Source organism: Scardinius erythrophthalmus (genome assembly GCF_964197995.2).
Source record: "Scardinius erythrophthalmus genome assembly, chromosome: 11".
NCBI lineage: Eukaryota > Metazoa > Chordata > Actinopteri > Cypriniformes > Leuciscidae > Scardinius > Scardinius erythrophthalmus.
This window is the reverse complement of record NC_138231.1, coordinates 13287497-13305231: the sequence shown is the minus strand read 5'-3', so window position 1 is coordinate 13305231 and position 17735 is coordinate 13287497. Positions and strand designations below refer to the sequence as shown.

General features: G+C 38.8%; 1 protein-coding gene across 6 annotated transcripts in view; it reads right to left on the bottom strand.

Moving 5' to 3' along the window:
• The window catches only part of hmcn1 (hemicentin 1), a 116537-nt gene that overhangs the window by 16286 nt on the left and 82516 nt on the right, over positions 1-17735 (bottom strand). For all 6 annotated transcript variants that reach the window (XM_081377750.1, XM_081377753.1, XM_081377752.1 and 3 more), the window contains exons 47-85: positions 17099-17212; positions 16191-16277; positions 15922-16113; positions 15673-15846; positions 15460-15573; positions 15207-15352; positions 14939-15089; positions 13849-14037; positions 13591-13704; positions 13298-13485; positions 13086-13182; positions 12628-12789; positions 12402-12515; positions 11997-12199; positions 11691-11772; positions 9894-10025; positions 9660-9809; positions 9425-9584; positions 9159-9283; positions 8871-9054; positions 7590-7687; positions 7213-7491; positions 6933-7129; positions 6719-6800; positions 6486-6622; positions 5899-6040; positions 5671-5815; positions 5462-5589; positions 4308-4464; positions 4016-4137; positions 3362-3526; positions 3161-3268; positions 2838-2975; positions 2285-2419; positions 1928-2197; positions 1147-1337; positions 866-1079; positions 597-731; positions 322-512 (exon numbers count right to left, since the gene is read on the bottom strand). In XM_081377750.1, coding sequence (XP_081233876.1) covers positions 322-512; positions 597-731; positions 866-1079; positions 1147-1337; positions 1928-2197; positions 2285-2419; positions 2838-2975; positions 3161-3268; positions 3362-3526; positions 4016-4137; positions 4308-4464; positions 5462-5589; positions 5671-5815; positions 5899-6040; positions 6486-6622; positions 6719-6800; positions 6933-7129; positions 7213-7491; positions 7590-7687; positions 8871-9054; positions 9159-9283; positions 9425-9584; positions 9660-9809; positions 9894-10025; positions 11691-11772; positions 11997-12199; positions 12402-12515; positions 12628-12789; positions 13086-13182; positions 13298-13485; positions 13591-13704; positions 13849-14037; positions 14939-15089; positions 15207-15352; positions 15460-15573; positions 15673-15846; positions 15922-16113; positions 16191-16277; positions 17099-17212 — 5912 coding nt within the window. The remainder of the gene's footprint in view (positions 1-321; positions 513-596; positions 732-865; positions 1080-1146; positions 1338-1927; positions 2198-2284; positions 2420-2837; positions 2976-3160; positions 3269-3361; positions 3527-4015; positions 4138-4307; positions 4465-5461; positions 5590-5670; positions 5816-5898; positions 6041-6485; positions 6623-6718; positions 6801-6932; positions 7130-7212; positions 7492-7589; positions 7688-8870; positions 9055-9158; positions 9284-9424; positions 9585-9659; positions 9810-9893; positions 10026-11690; positions 11773-11996; positions 12200-12401; positions 12516-12627; positions 12790-13085; positions 13183-13297; positions 13486-13590; positions 13705-13848; positions 14038-14938; positions 15090-15206; positions 15353-15459; positions 15574-15672; positions 15847-15921; positions 16114-16190; positions 16278-17098; positions 17213-17735) is intronic.

Below are 17735 nucleotides of genomic sequence, written 5' to 3'. Positions count from 1 at the left end.
GAAAAATATGGGGAAAATGTAAAAATAACTAAGATAACTTGTACACACAGCAGAATAAATAAGGCAGACATTAGACTCAGGTAGGCACTTAAACTTTTTTCAGTATATAATTTACTTTGATATGATTAGCATTCTGTTGCAAGAGTTAAAGAAATGTATCTTCTGGAACTACATTGGGATGAGTAAAAAATGAAAACTTTAATTTTTGGACGAATCATCCCTTTAAAAGGTATAAATGCAGAGCAGTTTATGCTTTTCATTTGTGCAGCTGTATCTGCGACTGTAGTGTGCAGTCAGGACTGTTGTGTTGTGTTTGTGTACCACTGTGCCGTAGATGGCTAGAGATCCGTTGTCAAGCTGACGGATTCGATTGCTTATCTGGACATTGATGCCCTTTTTGCTCCACTGGATGGTGGGCAGAGGGTCTCCTCGCACCTCACAGTTAAGTATGGCATTCCCTCCCAGGGGCTCAATGCGATTTGAATGAACATCTCCGTCTATTATTGGTGGTTCTGGAGAAATTGGACAAGAGATTCAAGTTTTTCACAATGGACAAGCAGAATAGGTCATCATTTATTAGAAGTGCAGATGTATACCTTTAACGTAGACAAATCCCAGAGATTTGATGGATCCCACGCTGTTCTCAGCCATGCAGGAATAAGTGCCTGAGTCGTCTTTACTAACACGCTCAATTACAAGCTCACTGTGGCCATTAATATGACCATACTGGGCTGTGGGCAGAAACAATACTTTCCTGATTCTCACATAACAGCCTATTGACACATGCAGCATAACTAATAGTGCTGAACTACAGGGGATGCAAATTGTGGATATCTGTAGGCTCAATTTGAGGGATGATCTATACCAGGGATGATATTGTTGTTGAACGCCCACGTGATCTTGGGTGAAGGGATGCCGGTGACGCCGCAGGTCAGCAGGAGGCGCTCTCCCTTGTTGAGAGCCACATCCCCAAGGAGCTCAGTGAAGACTGGATGTGTGTGGATGGACAAATCAGTGGTGCGACTGTCCTGCCCAACTGAGTTGGTTCCAACACACGTGTAACTCCCAGAATCCTCAGGCTACATAGACAAACTGTCACAATTTGTAAACACTGAATGCAAGCAGTTTAAAGATTGGGACTCTGACCTGTGCAGTGTCTATGAGCAGCTCTCCTGTGGGGAGGATCGTGTATTCTCCAGTGGTGTCGGTAAGTGCAATATCATCTTTCTCCCAAGTGATGGTGGGCTGTGGGACCCCATCTGCCACACAGGTCAACAAAGCTTGGGTGTTCTCCACCACGGACACCTCTGACTCTCCCACACGGATGGAAGGAGGTACTGAGGTAGAGAGGGAGAAGAAATAAATAAATAAATGTATGACATTATTATTATAATTATAATTCACATAAATCATGAGTTAAAAAAATCCTTATTAATATTATTATTAATCACATAAATCAAATAATTATTAAAAAATTATTAAAAAAATTCTACCGGATCATCATGATTATTATTCACATAAATCATTAAATAAATTATAATTACTAATAACATCAACTAATTAAAATAATAATAAAAAATATTCCACCAACATTCTGCTTAATATTCTTAAAATACTTGACAAAAGTTATTCTACAAGATAATCATGATTGTTATTATTACTATTTATCACATAAATCATTAAATAAATTATTGTTACTATTATTATTAATAACGTAAATTATAATAAAAACAATTCTACCAATATGTAAAAAAAAAAAAAAAAAAAAAAAAAAAAGGTTACTCTACCAGATGCACTAAACAATATTATCAGTCAATTATAATATTTATAAATTCATCCATCCATTTCAATTTTCCCCTAAATCACTCTGTACAGTGAAGCCATTTATTCAATCCAGTCCATCTATTTCATCATCCCACTGACTCACTGTGTACAGTAAGGCTCATCTCAAGACTGGTGGTTCCAGCCACATTAGCAGCAGTGCAGGTGTATCTGCCTGTGTCTCCAGGTTGGGAAAAGGCGATCTGCAGTGCCCCTGTGCTGAGGACCCGCTGGTGCACGGACTCGCTCAGTGGCTGCCCGTCCTTGTACCAGGTGATCGAAGGAGTGGGGAAGCCCTCTGAGTGGCATTGCAGTGTTACAGATGCATCTAGTGCCACAGTGTACACCCTTATGTCCGATGTTATGACAGGGGGCACTGCAAGAGAAGTGAAACATATAACATTTGAGAGACCATTTGCTACAGACATCTTCATTTTCCTTACAGCCTATGTGTGAGCCTAACCTTGCACTCTGAGTTTGGTTTTCCCTAGTGCAGTGCCTGCTGGATTCTGAGCCACACACATGTAGGTTCCAGCATCCTCAACTCTGGCTTTAGATATCTGCAGACCACCATTGGGGAGCACTGTAAAACCACCTCCTGATGATGAAAGGTATTGAGTTGGTGTCAAATTATTTAAAGGGCAATTAAATGAATCAATTAATAATTAAACATTACATTTTAAATAATAAGTTTAGGGTCAGTAAGATTTTTTTTTTTAAAAGGAAGTGAATACTTTTATTTGCATTAAATTGATTAGAAGTGACAGTAAAGTATTTTACACAAAAATATTAAGCAACACTGTTTTCAACAATGATAAGAGACTTAAAAATAATTCTTAATGACCCCAAACTTTTAAATGGTAGTGTATGTAATACAATATAATTATATATAATTAATTACATTATACAGAATTATTATATACATTAATTAAAATAATTAAGAAATGAATTAAATTGTACTGAATATATGATTAGCTTGTCACTTATCTCCATGGCATGCCAGATTTTGCTTTCACCTGCGGTAAAAATGTTGATGCCCTCTTTCTGCCAGGTAATAGTTGGGTGAGGGGAGCCCGTTGCTCTGCAGGGGAGGGTCACATGATTGTTCAAAATCACATCCAGTGTTGATGGGTGTGACTGTATCACCGGAATTTCTGTAAAATGTAAATGCAGACAATTATTCATTGCATAAATGTCCAAATTACAAAAATGGTATAGAGAGAAATGAATGTGGAGCCACACATGGGCATTTGTTATATGTGATCTTATTAGACAAAAATAAAATGAAGAGGCATATTTAAAAGCATGACATGTTTAAGCGTTTCTGCATATCTCATACCGTGTACTGTGAGCTGAACGTGTCGGTGTGCAGTGCCTGCAGCATTCTTGGCCACACAAGAGTAACGGCCTGAGTGACTCAGATCTGTAGCTGTGATCTCAAGAGGACCTGAGAGAAACCAAGGAAATAGAAGTGTAATATTTAGATTAACTTCAAACATCAATTGTTCCTTTTTTCACACTGTAACTACATAAAGCTAACCTGACGGTAGTATCGTATAGCCCTCTCCCTCTTTAGCTAGTCTCAATCCATCTTTGCTCCAGTATAGGACAGGATGAGGCACTCCGGATGCAGTGCAGCCAATGACCACCGGGGACAGTCTGCTTACCACAAGCTCTGTGGCCTCATCAGCAATAGAAGGAGGAACTGTAGAAGGGAATGAATATAACTTCCTCCTGAAATGCACACGTTGGCTTTGTCCAAAACATAGACAGTAAAAAAATAGGTCCGAAATCACATACTTCCCTACTATATATGAAAACCAGGATGTACCAAAAAAGTATGTCGAATTCAACTAATTCAAGTAACGAATTCAAGAAACCGAATGACCTACTTCCTCCAGCGAGATTCTGAAGTGTGCATATGATGGACACTTTACTATCCCATGAGGCCACAGAAGAGAAGTGTGAATAGTAGTGAAGTGACGCTGGTAGGTCACATGACAGTGACAACAAGCCAAATATAGTATGTCCGGATCACAGTCATACTATACACAATCATACTAAATAGAAATATAACATACTTTTTAGCGCCTGCAAAGTAAATACTTATTCAAAATAAGTACATACTTAAAAGAGTATGTGATTTCGGAAGGAGTATGTGATTTGGATGTCATATACGGCAGTAGGGATTCACCATGTACTGTCAGCTGAATTTCTCGGCTCTCCTGGCCTGCCTCATTGGATACAACACACTTGTACAGCGCTGTGTCCTCTACTGTAGGTGCAATGACAACCAGAGAGCCTGAAGACAACAGCCTGAGGACAGATTACAAACTGATTAACTGGATACAAACATGAATCTTAAGTGTCTTACTGTGCAATGTTGATCATCAAGGTCATATTGTGACCCAAACCAGGAGTAATGCTCATTTGGTTGATGATACAGTAAGAGGTGATAAGAGGAGAGGGAGGAAACCTGGCTGAACCTGTACATATTCTGGTTCTGGTCAGTGTTAAGGGCTTGGGTGTTTTTGGTCCAGCTGACTGAAGGTTTGGGGATGCCAGTGGCCTCACAGGATAGCGTGGTCTGGACGTTCACCGTCACAGTGATGTTAGTGGGACCCTTGGCAATGGAGGGTGGCACTGGAGAAGGAGAGAATATTTGTGCTTACTGTATATTAGGACATTTCCTTGGAAAAAGAGCCAATATATGAAACAGTGATAAACGAACAGTAGCTCAAACAGTAGAGCATGACGCAAGCAATACCAAGGGAATGCATGAACTCATAAAAATGTAAAGCTTGAATTCAGTGCTAGTTGCTTTAGATAAATACGTCTGCCAAATGCATGAATGCGTAAATGTACATGAAAAGACTGAAAATACTGGACTGAAAATTAAGACTGTAGGCTGTAGATCAATAGTTCCCAAAATGGGTGCCGTGACAACTGGCTAGGGGTGCCGCAGAATATCAGCTTTTTTCAACTTAAACAGCCTAAAATAACTGATATATATGATATATGAGCATGTCCAATCGAATATAAATAAGCGAAACAACAATGATATATTTCATTAATATTTAAAGTTTAAATCTAAAAGGTCAAGGGTTCGATACCCAGGGAAAGCAAGAACTGATAAGTCGCTTTGGATAAAAGTGTCTGCCAAATGCATAAATGTAAATGTAAATGTCATCTAGATTTGATTTAACATATATATATCTCTTGAAATGTGTTTTTCTTATTTTATACCATTTTCTTTGATTGGATGTATGTAAATAATCAAGTTGATTGATAAAAAAAGTCAATTTGATCATTTATATGCTATTTTCATAATAATATTAACATATGAATGTACACATGTACGTTTATTTTAACTGGTTTGCGGTGCCATTGGAAAAAAATGCTACAAAGTGGTGCCATGCTTTTAAAAAGTTTGGGAGTCACTGCTGTAGATATAGTGAGTTGATTAGTTCTGTTAACTTGTGTTAAACAACCAGTTCAAAACTAATTTGTTTGTGATTTGAACTATATTAATTACATTGTAGGGTTGTGTTTCAGTACAGCAAAAACTAGCTAATTTCTCTTTTTAGTATCATATTTAATATATGTACAATTACAGTATTGCATGTATGTCAAGACTTACCATAAACCTGAAGATCTACTCTCTTGCGTTCTGTTCCCGCCTGGTTGGTGGCCATGCAAAGGTAGCGGCCCGTATCGGTCACCTGGGCTGAGAAGATGTGGAGTGAACCATCCTCACCAAACCTGTATCTAAACGTATAGGGCGTTTGTTATTTCCCATGAACAAAATTGAGAGTTTTGAAATGCTTTGAAGTGATCTGTGCTGCTGACCTGGGGTTGTTTCCTGCCAGGATGGATCCATGCTTCCTCCAGGTAATGCGTGGGGTGGGTACTCCATCCACAACACACTCCAGAACCACTGGTTGATTAATATGAACCAACACAGACTGAGGACCATCCTTTATTGTGGGAGGGACTGAAGAGAGAATGTTTAAATTAGCCCACAATATTTTCCTCAGGAACACAGGTGCCTTAACGTGTATAGAAATTGCTGGTCACCATTGACACTAAGGTTGAAGTGGCGTCTGGTTTCTCCAGCAACATTGCTGGCCACACAAGTGTATTGGGCACCATCTCTCAGCTCTGCATTATTGATCTGCAGGTAACGACCGCTGGACAAAACACGCACTCGTGGAGACATCTGGAGAAAACATTGTAAAAGCTATTTAGCTACATGAATTTATATACATTTATATTCATAACTGATTTTGTGTCAGATTAAAAAAAGAAGAAATTAATACTTTTGTTTAGCAAGGATGCATGAAATTGATCAAAAGTGACAGTAAAAACATTTATAATGTTTCAAAAGATTTCTATTTCATATATTTACTGTTCTTTTGAAACAGCACGTTTGGTTTCAACATAGATAACAAATAAATGTTTCTTGAGCACCAAATCAGCATGTTGCAATGATTTCTGAAGGATCGTGTGACACTAAAGACTGGAGTAATGGCAGCTGAAAATGATCAAATCTATAGAAGAATGGGGGAAAAAAATTATATAACTAAATAGTCACTTAACCACATTCAATACTTGAATAAAAAGGAAAACCTCTAAAAATAAAAAATACTGTTTTCATTGGATACCTTCAGTGGTGCTCCATCTATAAGCCAAGTGAGAGTTGGAGGTGGAACTGCATCTGATTTACATTCAAGGGTCACCTGTCTGTTTTGCAGGACAGACACATCTTGCACACCTCTGTCTCCAGCGATGTTGGGTGGCACTGTTGGAAAAAATTGTCGTTTGGCAAATTACTGTAAATGAGGTGACATTTTATGTTAATATGATGGGAAACTTTGTAATTGCTTTTAAGACTCACCATGTACTCTGACTAGAAACTCTTTATCATCATCTCCAGCAGGGCTGGTGGCCAAACAGGTGTATCTTCCAGTGTTCTCCACCTGTACAAACATGGTAGAAAACACAACATGATTTAGGAACATGTCACGCTTGATCCACATTGAGCAGCATGGGAGAAAAGATAGGAACAAGAATGCTACTACCCATTTTGACACCACATTTGTAGTTTTTACCTGAGCAGAAGCAACTCTGAGCACCTCTCCATCTCTGAGAAGCCGTATGCTCTCTGTCTGAGGCAGCGGTCGGCCATCCTTCAACCAGGTCAGTGTTGGTAAAGGTATGCCGTCAGCCTCACAAACCAGCTCCAAGACATGATTCACAACCACAGAGACCTCAGCAGGCACACCAGAGCCATTGATCCGTGGTGGGTCTGAGAGAGGAGATAGATGTCAATGAGTCTGTGACAGAAGGAGTCACTTTGGTCTTGTTTTATTTTGTAGTACTTTCTCTCACCCAGTACTTTGAGGCTGAAGTGGCGGCTTGCGTCTCCAGCCTGATTATGTGCAGTACAGGTGTAGCGCCCGGTGTGGTTGATGCTTGCATGGGAAATCTGCAGGGTGGTGTTTTGGTTGAGGAGTAACAGATGAGCATCTTTATGCACTGCTGCACCATTTCTTAGCCAAGTAATAGTTGGAGTGGGCGTCCCATCTGAAATGCATACGAAAGAGGCCGTATTTCCTCTCACAACTGTTACTTCTTCTGTGCTGCCCGCCCCGTCCAAACTGGGAGGAACTGAGAAAAATGACACAGTAAATGTATGGGTTTATTACTTCATGGCATTATCATATTTCTACATTTTATCTCTGAAATGCACATGCAAGTTAACTCACCATACACCTGAAGGTTGTAGTGTCTGTTGTCCACTCCAGCTCTGTTGGAGGCCACACAAGTATAGCTCCCACCATCTGAAACCTGTGCACGAGCAATGCTAACACCAAAAATGACAATCAGATGCCAAGCATTTAGTGATATGAATCATGCCATCAGCTCCATTCATAGCGGGATATGAACACCTGCCACTAGCAAAATGCGGGTACATGTCCGATAAGTGCCTTATCTACCTACCACTGTACGTAACTACAGCTGGACTATGTATTCAATAAGAATAAAATAAAGAAATGGGTTATTTTTTAACTCAGTTGAAGTTTTGGTACATTGTGCAAGAGTGGAATTCCAATATATATTATATAATAAATATATATATATATATATATATATATATATATATAATAAATAATATTTATATATATATATATATATATATATATATATATATATACGCAATATTAACGTTAATAAATATTACATAACAAACGTAAACTTAGAAATTAAAAATATTGCCTTGGCAACTAACTTAATTAGGTTTAAAGATTTAGTTTACCCACAAATGAAAATTCTGTCATGAATTACTCCCCCTCATGTCGTTCCAAACCCATAAGACTTTTATTCATCTTCGGAACACAAATGAAGAGATTTAAAATGAAATCTGAGCGATTCCTGTCCCTCCATTGACAGCTACGCAACTACCACTTTGACGCTTAAGTTTATAAAGAGATCATAAAACTGATCTAGATGAATTGAGCGGTTAGTCCAAATTTTCTGAAGAGACACGATCGCTTTATCCACTGAACAGATTTAATTTAGGCTTTTATTCACAAATAACAGAACTGGCTCAGATTTAATAAAAAAAATCTTCATTTGTGTTCTAAAGATGAATGAAAGTATAACAGGTCTGGAACAACATGAGGGTGATTAAAAGATGACAGAATTTTCATTTTAGGTAAACTATCCCTTTAAGACAAGTAGTACTAAAATACTAAAAAAATAAAATAAAATAAAAAGATACAAAAAAAAGACAAAAGCACATGAAAATATAAAAGTAAAAGCTACTCGGTAACTCAAATTAATATATACTATAATACTATATAAATAATACTAAAATAAATATTAAATGATAAAATCATTAATTTTATATATTTGAAATAAAAATAGCTTGTAAAATGTAAGCCTTCATCTCAAATTTAAAGAAATTACGCAAAGTGTGGTTTAGATGCAAAAAAATTATTTCCCACCCTGCGATCATCATGATTTAAACATGTTAGATCTCTTACCGGAGGACCTGGCCAGCAGACAGCAGGCGGATCTGAGACGATATTGGAAGCGGCAGACTGTTCTTTAGCCAGTTGAGCTGTGGAGGTGGAGAACCACTAGCTACACACTCTATATTTATTGAGCTGTCCAGCACCGCGGTCAGTTCCTTGGCAGCAGGTCCGTTCCCCTGGATAAGAGGAGGAACTGGGAACAGGACATGCAGCTATCAAATGTCTGGAAAAAATACTACTGCTGTGTAGTGAAAAATTTTGTTCCACTTCTCACACACATGTAAAGATACAACTCACCATATACATTCAGGCTGAATATTCGGTCTTCCTCTCCAGCCTGATTGGTGGCCACACATGTGTATTTTCCACTGTCGGATGTGTGGATGGCTGTCACAGTCAGTGTGCTGCCATCCGTGCTAATTCTGAGGAAAGGTTGACTTATGTTTACCCTTATGACTTGTATTGTCTCATTAACAAGAGAATCATTATACAAAAGTACTATGCAGAGAATACACTGGATAGTTTTACAGCATAATCGCACAAAAATCTAACAATGCTCTCACTTGATGTTCTTCTGGGCAGTTCTGCTAAGTGTCTTTCCATTCTTCAGCCACTGGATCTCAGGGGTTGGAGTTCCTTCAGCACGGCACACGAGCTGGATGCTGTCATTCAGCAGAACACTCATCTCACTAGGTAACTCAGATCCTACAATGATTGGTGGGACTGAAGAACAGACAATACAGATGGTAATTTGGTAAAACTACTAGATGCATGTTTGTTTAATAAATGCTTCTGTACCTTGTATTGTAAGATGGTAGTTTTTGCGGGCCTTGCCCTCCACATTGGACGCCAAACAGGTGTAAGTGCCGCTGTCAGATAACTGTGAGCGGGCAATCTGCAGCTTACTGCCCCCGGACAGGATATGCATATCCACAGACTCTGAATTCTCTAGAAATACAATAAAAACGAGCATGATTTCACTTTAAAATGTGAAATGTAAAGCTTAAGTGATCTGTAGATCATCTATCTCACCAATCACTCTGCCGTTCTTCAACCAGGTGAGCGAGGGAGGAGGGATCCCTGAAGCATCACAGGCGAAGGTGACAGGATTACTGATGGTTTCCACCACACGCTCCACTGCTGGGCCGTCCAGCCGGGGGGGAACTGCATGTCATAATGTCAAAGTGTGAAGAACACCATAATTGTAGCTCTATGCTGTAATAGTAGAGGTCTTCGCGGGACCCAATCAGATTTCCTGGGCGCAGGATTTAATATCCGATTGAAAGACAGTGGCCAAAGTCAGTAACTCTACTGGTGTACTTTGGATGGGAGTGGGCGGCCCGGCCGCCAACATCCTTTGACAACAGCGTGTCCGCACTTCACTTGAAAGTAAATTTTTTTTTTTTTTACAGTGGTGGTGTTCACACAGTATCAAGTTCCCTGCCCTGAGCAACCTGGGAAGATGTGTTCTTTGCATCCCTGCTACGAGCGCAGCTTCAGAGAGAACATTCAGCCTTTGTGGTCAGATTTTGGAGATATGTAGGCTACTGAAACCATCGTCCGTCAGCGATATTCTGTTCTTGCATGGATGCTTGTTTGTTTTTTAAATTCATTTGCATCATAGCTAGTAAGCCAACAGTTTTCATTTATTCATATTTTTGGCTTATAATTTAGTATTTAATTTAGCCTATTTTTCTCTGACTTTTTTTTTACTGTGTTGACAGTAAAATATGGTAAAAGAAATCTGTATCATGATAAAGCAAATAAAAATACCAAATAAAATTCTTGTAAAGCCAACATTTCATATTTGTTATCCCCAATCACTCTCTCTATTTTTAGGGGAAATTTAAATGTGAGGTTCTAAAAACGAGATCTAAATTCAGCAGGATCAGTCGGGTCGGGAAGAAACTTATTCTAAGCAGATAGCGGGCAAACACAGTGTGAATTTTAAGCGGGAGCGGACAAAAAAAAACAATCCCGTGCAGACCTCTATATCATACTTAATATAACATGACCCACAATAAATAAGAGGTTTTTTTTTTTTAATCTTTTCAACAAGATATTAAGAAATGTTTCTTGAGCACCAAATTAGAGTCATGCGACACTGAAGACTGGAGTAATGGCTGCTGAAAATTCCGCTTTGCCATCACAGGAATAAATTACAAATTAAAATGTTATATTAAAATTGGCATATAATACATTTTTTTATAATTTAATCATTAATTCATTTATTTGAATATTAATTGATCAAATAAATGGAAAAACATTATACACCAACCATATTGGCATGGGGTACTTTCCATAAGATCATCTCTCAATGCAAATCAAACTAGCTATTAGGCTAACTGAAATAAAACCATGCCAATCTCTAGGTATGGTGAAGGCTATGTGATGATGTGGGGCTATTTTAATTCCAAAGGCCAAGGGAACTTTATCAGGATGCATAGTATCCTAAAAAAAATACTTAAAAATAAAAATCTGCCTGCCTCTATGGGAATTTAACATAGGGGTGTCCAAACTTATGCACCCTGTATTTTAAGGAAGAACATTTATTTATTTACGATACATTATTCATTCACAAAGAAAATAGGTGTCCTTAAAGGTTGGATTTTTCCTAATTTTTTAAATTAAGGCATTAAGTTCAGTTTCCAAAAGATGATTTTTTATTCCTCTTTTTAGTCAACTTTAGTATGGGTGTCTAAACTTATGCATAGCACTGTATATATATATATATATATATATATATATATATATGTATATACACACACACACACACACACACACACTTTTAAGTATATATATATATATATTGCCGTTCCTGTTTCTCACCATGTATGTTGAGATGGAAGTTCTTGTCCACTTGACCTGCTACATTTGTGGCCTTACAGACATACTGCCCAGTATCTGACAACTGAGAGAGAAAGAGTGATTTAAATGTCTTGAAACAAAACATTTTATTTTATTTTATGAAGTAAATGTGAGTAAATGCATGTGCAATACAAAATTCACCACCATGAATTGGTTGCTAGGTGGCTGCTGACTGGCCTATTATATTTTTTCACTCATTTTATCACTACCAAAATCATACATCCACTTCCCTTCATCCAAAGCACCAGCTAATTTTCTCACACACACCTCTGTTTCTCTCAGTTCCAGCATTTGTCCATCAGCCAGTATGCGCAGATTGGCAGTCTCAGTGATGGGCCGTCCATTCTTGTACCAGGTAATGATGGGAGGAGGCACTGCATTAGATTCACACTCCAAAGTAACAGATTTGCCCACCAGTACATTTAACACCACTGGAAGATCCCCACTGCTGTGTCTGATACTGGGGGGGACTGGGAAACCAGATACCAGTCATTTAGATCAGTGACTTCCCAGAAATGTTGAAATATTAAAAATGTTGTTAGTCATATTAAAACAAAGATTGTCAGCCATACTTCACCAAATATTTTTGGTAGACACATGCTTTACTCCAGTTTTATAACAAGCAAATATAAAACACTAAAAAAAACTGTACATACTGTACATACTACATACCATATACTGTAAGATAAATAATTTTTTGGGCTTCTCCTGCTGGGTTCATGGCCACACAGCTGTATTTCCCACCGTCAGACATCTTTGCTTTCAGGATCTGGAGAGTACGACCACCTAGACAGAGAAAGAGAGGAAGAGGTCGAGTGGAGGAAGAGAGATTTATGTGTAATATGTATCCAGTGAACACTATGTAGTCCCTCTATAATTTGGCAGTAAGCATGTGTACCAGGCATTATGAGTGCGTTGGTGCTGGCCTGTACAGGTCTCCCGTCTTTGAACCAGCTGAGGGTGGGAGGTGGGAGTCCAGTGGCCTCACAGTTTAGAGATATGAAATTATTCACCACCACAGTCACATTCTCCTCTCTGATGCCCACAATAGAGGGAGACACTGACAACAAACACAAACAAACATGATATCACCAATAATCAGTTATAAGAGTAAAGAGTGAAGCTCAAACAGTAGAGTATGGCACTAACACCCGCAACATCATGGGTTTAATTCACAGGTAATGCATGAACTGATAAAAAGCATAACTTAAATGCAATGCAAGTTACTTTTGACTAAAGTGTCTGCCAGATGTATAAATGCAAATGTAAATTAAAACACAACAACACAAACAGCAGTACACCCCTAGGAGCAGTACAGAGACTTAAGACAAATGTCTCACTCAAAGATAGACTCACCATGCACATGGAGGTTGAAGGATTTCTCTGCTGTTCCAGCAAAGTTTTGAGCCACACAGACATAGCGTCCTGTATTTGTCACCTGTGCATTCAAAATCTATAAAACAAAAAATATGTAAATATTTGATATACATTAAAAATAACTTCAATATTATGTATATATAAAAAATTGTCACTGTTCACTGTTGCATCACAGTTGATTAGTCTCTCACCTGCAGTGTCCTGCCATTGGACAGAAGTCTGTGTGTGTTGTCCGAGGTGAGGGGTTGACTGTCTTTGATCCAGCTAATTTTAGGAGTGGGACTTCCATCCACCTGACACTCCAGTAATGTGGTCTTATTAACCAGCACTGTGACCTCATCAGGCAGGTCACTATCAGCTCCACGAATCGAGGGTGGCACTATCAAAATCCAAGTGCACAGACAAAAAAAGACACAATACTTTCAGTTGTTGCCCTTATAATGTTTAGCATTTAAAAAAAGGTAAACACTCAGGTTGGACTCACACAACACTCTGACATCATATTGGATTGAGTCTTCTCCAGCCTCATTCACAGCAACACAAGTGTATCTCCCAGAATCCTTTGCTTGAGCTCGAGGGATCTGGAGGACTCTTCCGCCTGTGTGAGAAATAATGTTAAAAAAAAACAAAAAAACAAGTGAAATTCTTGTTTACTCATACAGAACATAGTATCCAAGTATCAACATATTTAACAAATTATTTTTCCATGATAAAATCAAAAAGTTGCAATGCAGCCTCTCACCAGGAAAAATGAGTATTTTATCATTAGAGGCCAGCAGGTGCCCATCTTTGTACCAAGTGAGTACAGGAGGGGGGACGGCATTGGTCTCACAGTACAGGGAGAAGGGATTATTAAGAATCACATCCTTCACGTCTCCATTATTACCAGGGCCAGAGTCAGAGTCTCCAAAGCCTTGGAAACTTGGGGGAACTGAGACACAGACAGGATTTAAGTATTATAAACAGGGATAAAGCCTGAAGATAATTGCACAAAATCCACAGATAAAAAGTTTAAAACAAGCTGAAAACGAGATCCAGACATAATACATTAAGCAGCCACTAGGGGCAGTCATACTCCTTAAAGTTGGTGTTTCTCAAACGTTCTTTTGAAAAAAGTCTCTTATGATCATTCCTCATATTCCTGTGATAGCAAGCTGAATTTTCAGCAGCCATTACTTCAGACTTCAATGTCACATGATCCTTAAGGAATCATTATATATGCTGATTTGGTGCTCATTCAGAAACATTCAGGATTCTTTGATGATTAGAACATTCAAAAGAACAGCAGTATTTTGAACAATTTGAAAGAGAAATTTGTAACATTTTACATGTCTTTACTGTTAATGAATTAAATGTACCATTGCTGGAAAAGTATTTTAAAGCCCCCCTATGGTGAATATCAAGCTTTTAATGTTGTTTATATGTCTATGTGGTCTTTTTAATATGGTTTAAGACAAACCATATGCAAATTCACAAGTTAACACCATTGCATTATTTTCTCCTTAAAACTGAAGTGAACCAAAAACAGTCTCAAAAACGCAGTTTGAAATCGGTGGTGTTTCTGACGTCACAAACTACCTTGTAACCAATCACGACAACGTGTGATCGCCAACGAGTGGATCTTTGAGCTGGTATGAGTGAGTTGAGGTGGGGCTAATTTTCATATTCATAGAACCTAGTTTACTAAATGAGGCAAGGGTGTGGAGTTACATTCAAGCTATTTTAAGGCATGAAAAAATTAAAAAAATAATATTGACCCCAAACTTTTGAATGGTAGTGTACATATAGTGTATATTTAATTCTGCATTCTGAACTTGTAAAACCCTTTTCACCTTGTATATTTACATCAAAGTCCTTCTCATCCTCTCCAGCGATGTTGGTGGCTACACAGGTGTAACGACCTGTATCGGACACTTGAGTGTGTTTAATCTGAACTATACGACCGTTTGCTGTGATACTGAGGTGACCATCTGCTTTCAGGATCTGCAGAGAGAGAAACACAGTGGAGTGAAAACTCAGAACTCCAAATAAATTCTCATAGGAGTGAAAAACTGCATAGTTTTGTCATATACTGTATCTATGTATGTATGTATTTCTCACCTGGCCATCCTTGTACCACACAAGCGTAGGTGTTGGGATAGCCTGAGCTTCACACTCCAGTGTAAGGGTGTTGTTAACTTTAATTTTCACCTCTTTAGGGGCCAGACTCTCTCCTGGGATGTCATTTTTATTGATAACTGGAGGGACTGCAAGAAAGGAACATTATATAAATAGGTACAGATAACTGACACACAAAGAGTGTTATATTCCTCTACACCAAAAGGTGGCGATGTAGCTCATTTCTCACACGCACCGAAAACTTTCACCTCATAGTTCTTCAGTGTCTCTCCAGCCTCGTTAGTCGCCACACATGTATATCTCCCAGCATCCTCTTCTTTAGCATTCAAGATCTGTAAAGTGCGACCACCTGTCACAAGATACAGTAGTAAGCGAGCTGGTCGCATAACAAATGTTAGATATGAACATCTGAATTATTTTATGCTACAAATCCACAAAGATCTCTGACCTGGAAGTACCCTGACGGTGCGGCTGGATTCAAAGGGTGTGCCATCTTTGAGCCAGGTGATGATGGCAGGGGGGTATGACTGGGCTTCGCAAACAAGAGATGTAGGACTATTCAGTGTCACAGTAACGTCTTCAGCTGAACCTTCTGGACCAGAACCAGCGATGGTGGGAGAAACTGGGAACGGAAACATAAATAAGTACACACACAAGACTACAAAGAGACATTTCAACTCCCCCCATCCAAACATACCTAACACATTGAGGTTGAAGTGTCTGCTCCTGTCTCCAGCGTTGTTAGAGGCCAGACAGCTATACCTGCCTGTGTCGGGCACTTGCGATCCACTGATCTGCAGGAAACGCCCATTTGACATCACCTGCAGCCTTGCATCACTAGTCAATGGTTGCCCATCCTTCAGCCACGTGATCTCTGGAACTGGATTACCTAGACAACCCAAAAAATTGGTTAATCAGAGGTAAGAGATCAGGACAGAAGCCAATATTGTAATCTGTGTCACTTACCGGTGACCTCACAGGCCAAAATGATGTTCTGTTTTTCCTTCACTTTCAAATCCTCCACTGTGCCCTCGTTCACAATGCTGGGCGGCACTGAAGTTGACAGAATAAAGATGAAAATAAACATTTCAAAGTCTAGTGATATTCCTAAACAACATGTTAAGTGTCACATGTGCGCTCCTGACTGAAAGCTTGCTTGGTAAGTAACAAAACTATGCTAACCTCTAAACTATGCTCCTTGTTTTGTTTTTGCATGTATCCATGGATAAAAAGCCAATCCCAGAATGAAACCAGTGAAAATTTCCATCCAAGACTGTAGACATAGTCAAGGAAAATGGTTTAAATATAGCTGTATTCAGAACAAAAATAAAAAAATTGCTCCATATATTGAGCTGTTAGGGTAGCAAGCTTTGAGTCGAACGCTTGTTTGTTGTAAATTTTAGTCACAAACTTGACACAAAATTTAGACACAAACTGTTGAGTCAAGCTCAAGATATTTTCATGGTTTATTAAATGACAAAATCCACTACGTTTTTTACGTGTCTTGAAAAAGTGCTGTGTTCATTTGTTAATATTATCTTGATGAACAAAACATGAAAGTATCATAAACTTGTGTTGGTCAGAGAGCTTATTTTCTACAATAATCCAAATCCCAATGGTAAAATCCTATTGGCTTTTTTCAAGGGAACCAGGGTAATGCCAACTTCTGGGTCAGCCTACTAAAATATGTCATTCTCTTAGCACTCTATTGGAATAATCTGTGAGTATTAGTCAGTTTTCGTGAGAAGTACTACTGTTGCGGAGTTGTTGCCTGTGAAGATTGTTTCAAATCAAGAAGCTAGCTGCCTATGTAAAGAGCAGACAGACAGACAGCTACAAAAAACAACCCAAACTCATGTACAGTGCTGTGTTACCCAGGACATTTAAGTCGAAGTTCTTCCGCTCCTCTCCAGCAGAGTTGGACACGATGCAGGTGTATCTCCCAGCATCCTCACTTGCAGCATGCATCAAACGCAGGCCTCGTCCTCCTGAGATTATTATAGACATATATGAGACTCATCAGTTGCCATGCTGGTAACTGGTATATGAGTAACTGGTAACAGCACAGGTGACTGAATGATGGAATGAATTGCACATTTCTGCACACTGAATTAAAAGGATAGGCCGTTTGTACTTCTCTTAGGGAATTACTTAATCAGCTATAAATCCTGAGATTTTAGATTCTAAAGAGCCTGAGATTTACTCAGAGGAGAAATGCATCTGCAGAACGAATTTTGAGTTTCACTTTGTATTTGAAAAAACAGGCTTCATAAATGTCCCTATTGTTTTGGTAAGAAACAGGAGACCTTCAAGTTAACAGCTGTTCAAACAGAGCTTAACCCATCAACACAAGTCAAACGTCCCATTTTCACTCTTTAAACGAATAATTATCACTCCCCAGGAGAGCGCTAAGCTGATCACCTGAACAAATACGTCATTCTCTTTCCTTCCCTGGTGTCCCTTTCTCTTACAATGAGGAAAGGAGTTTGTGGTCAGCCAGAAATGATATAC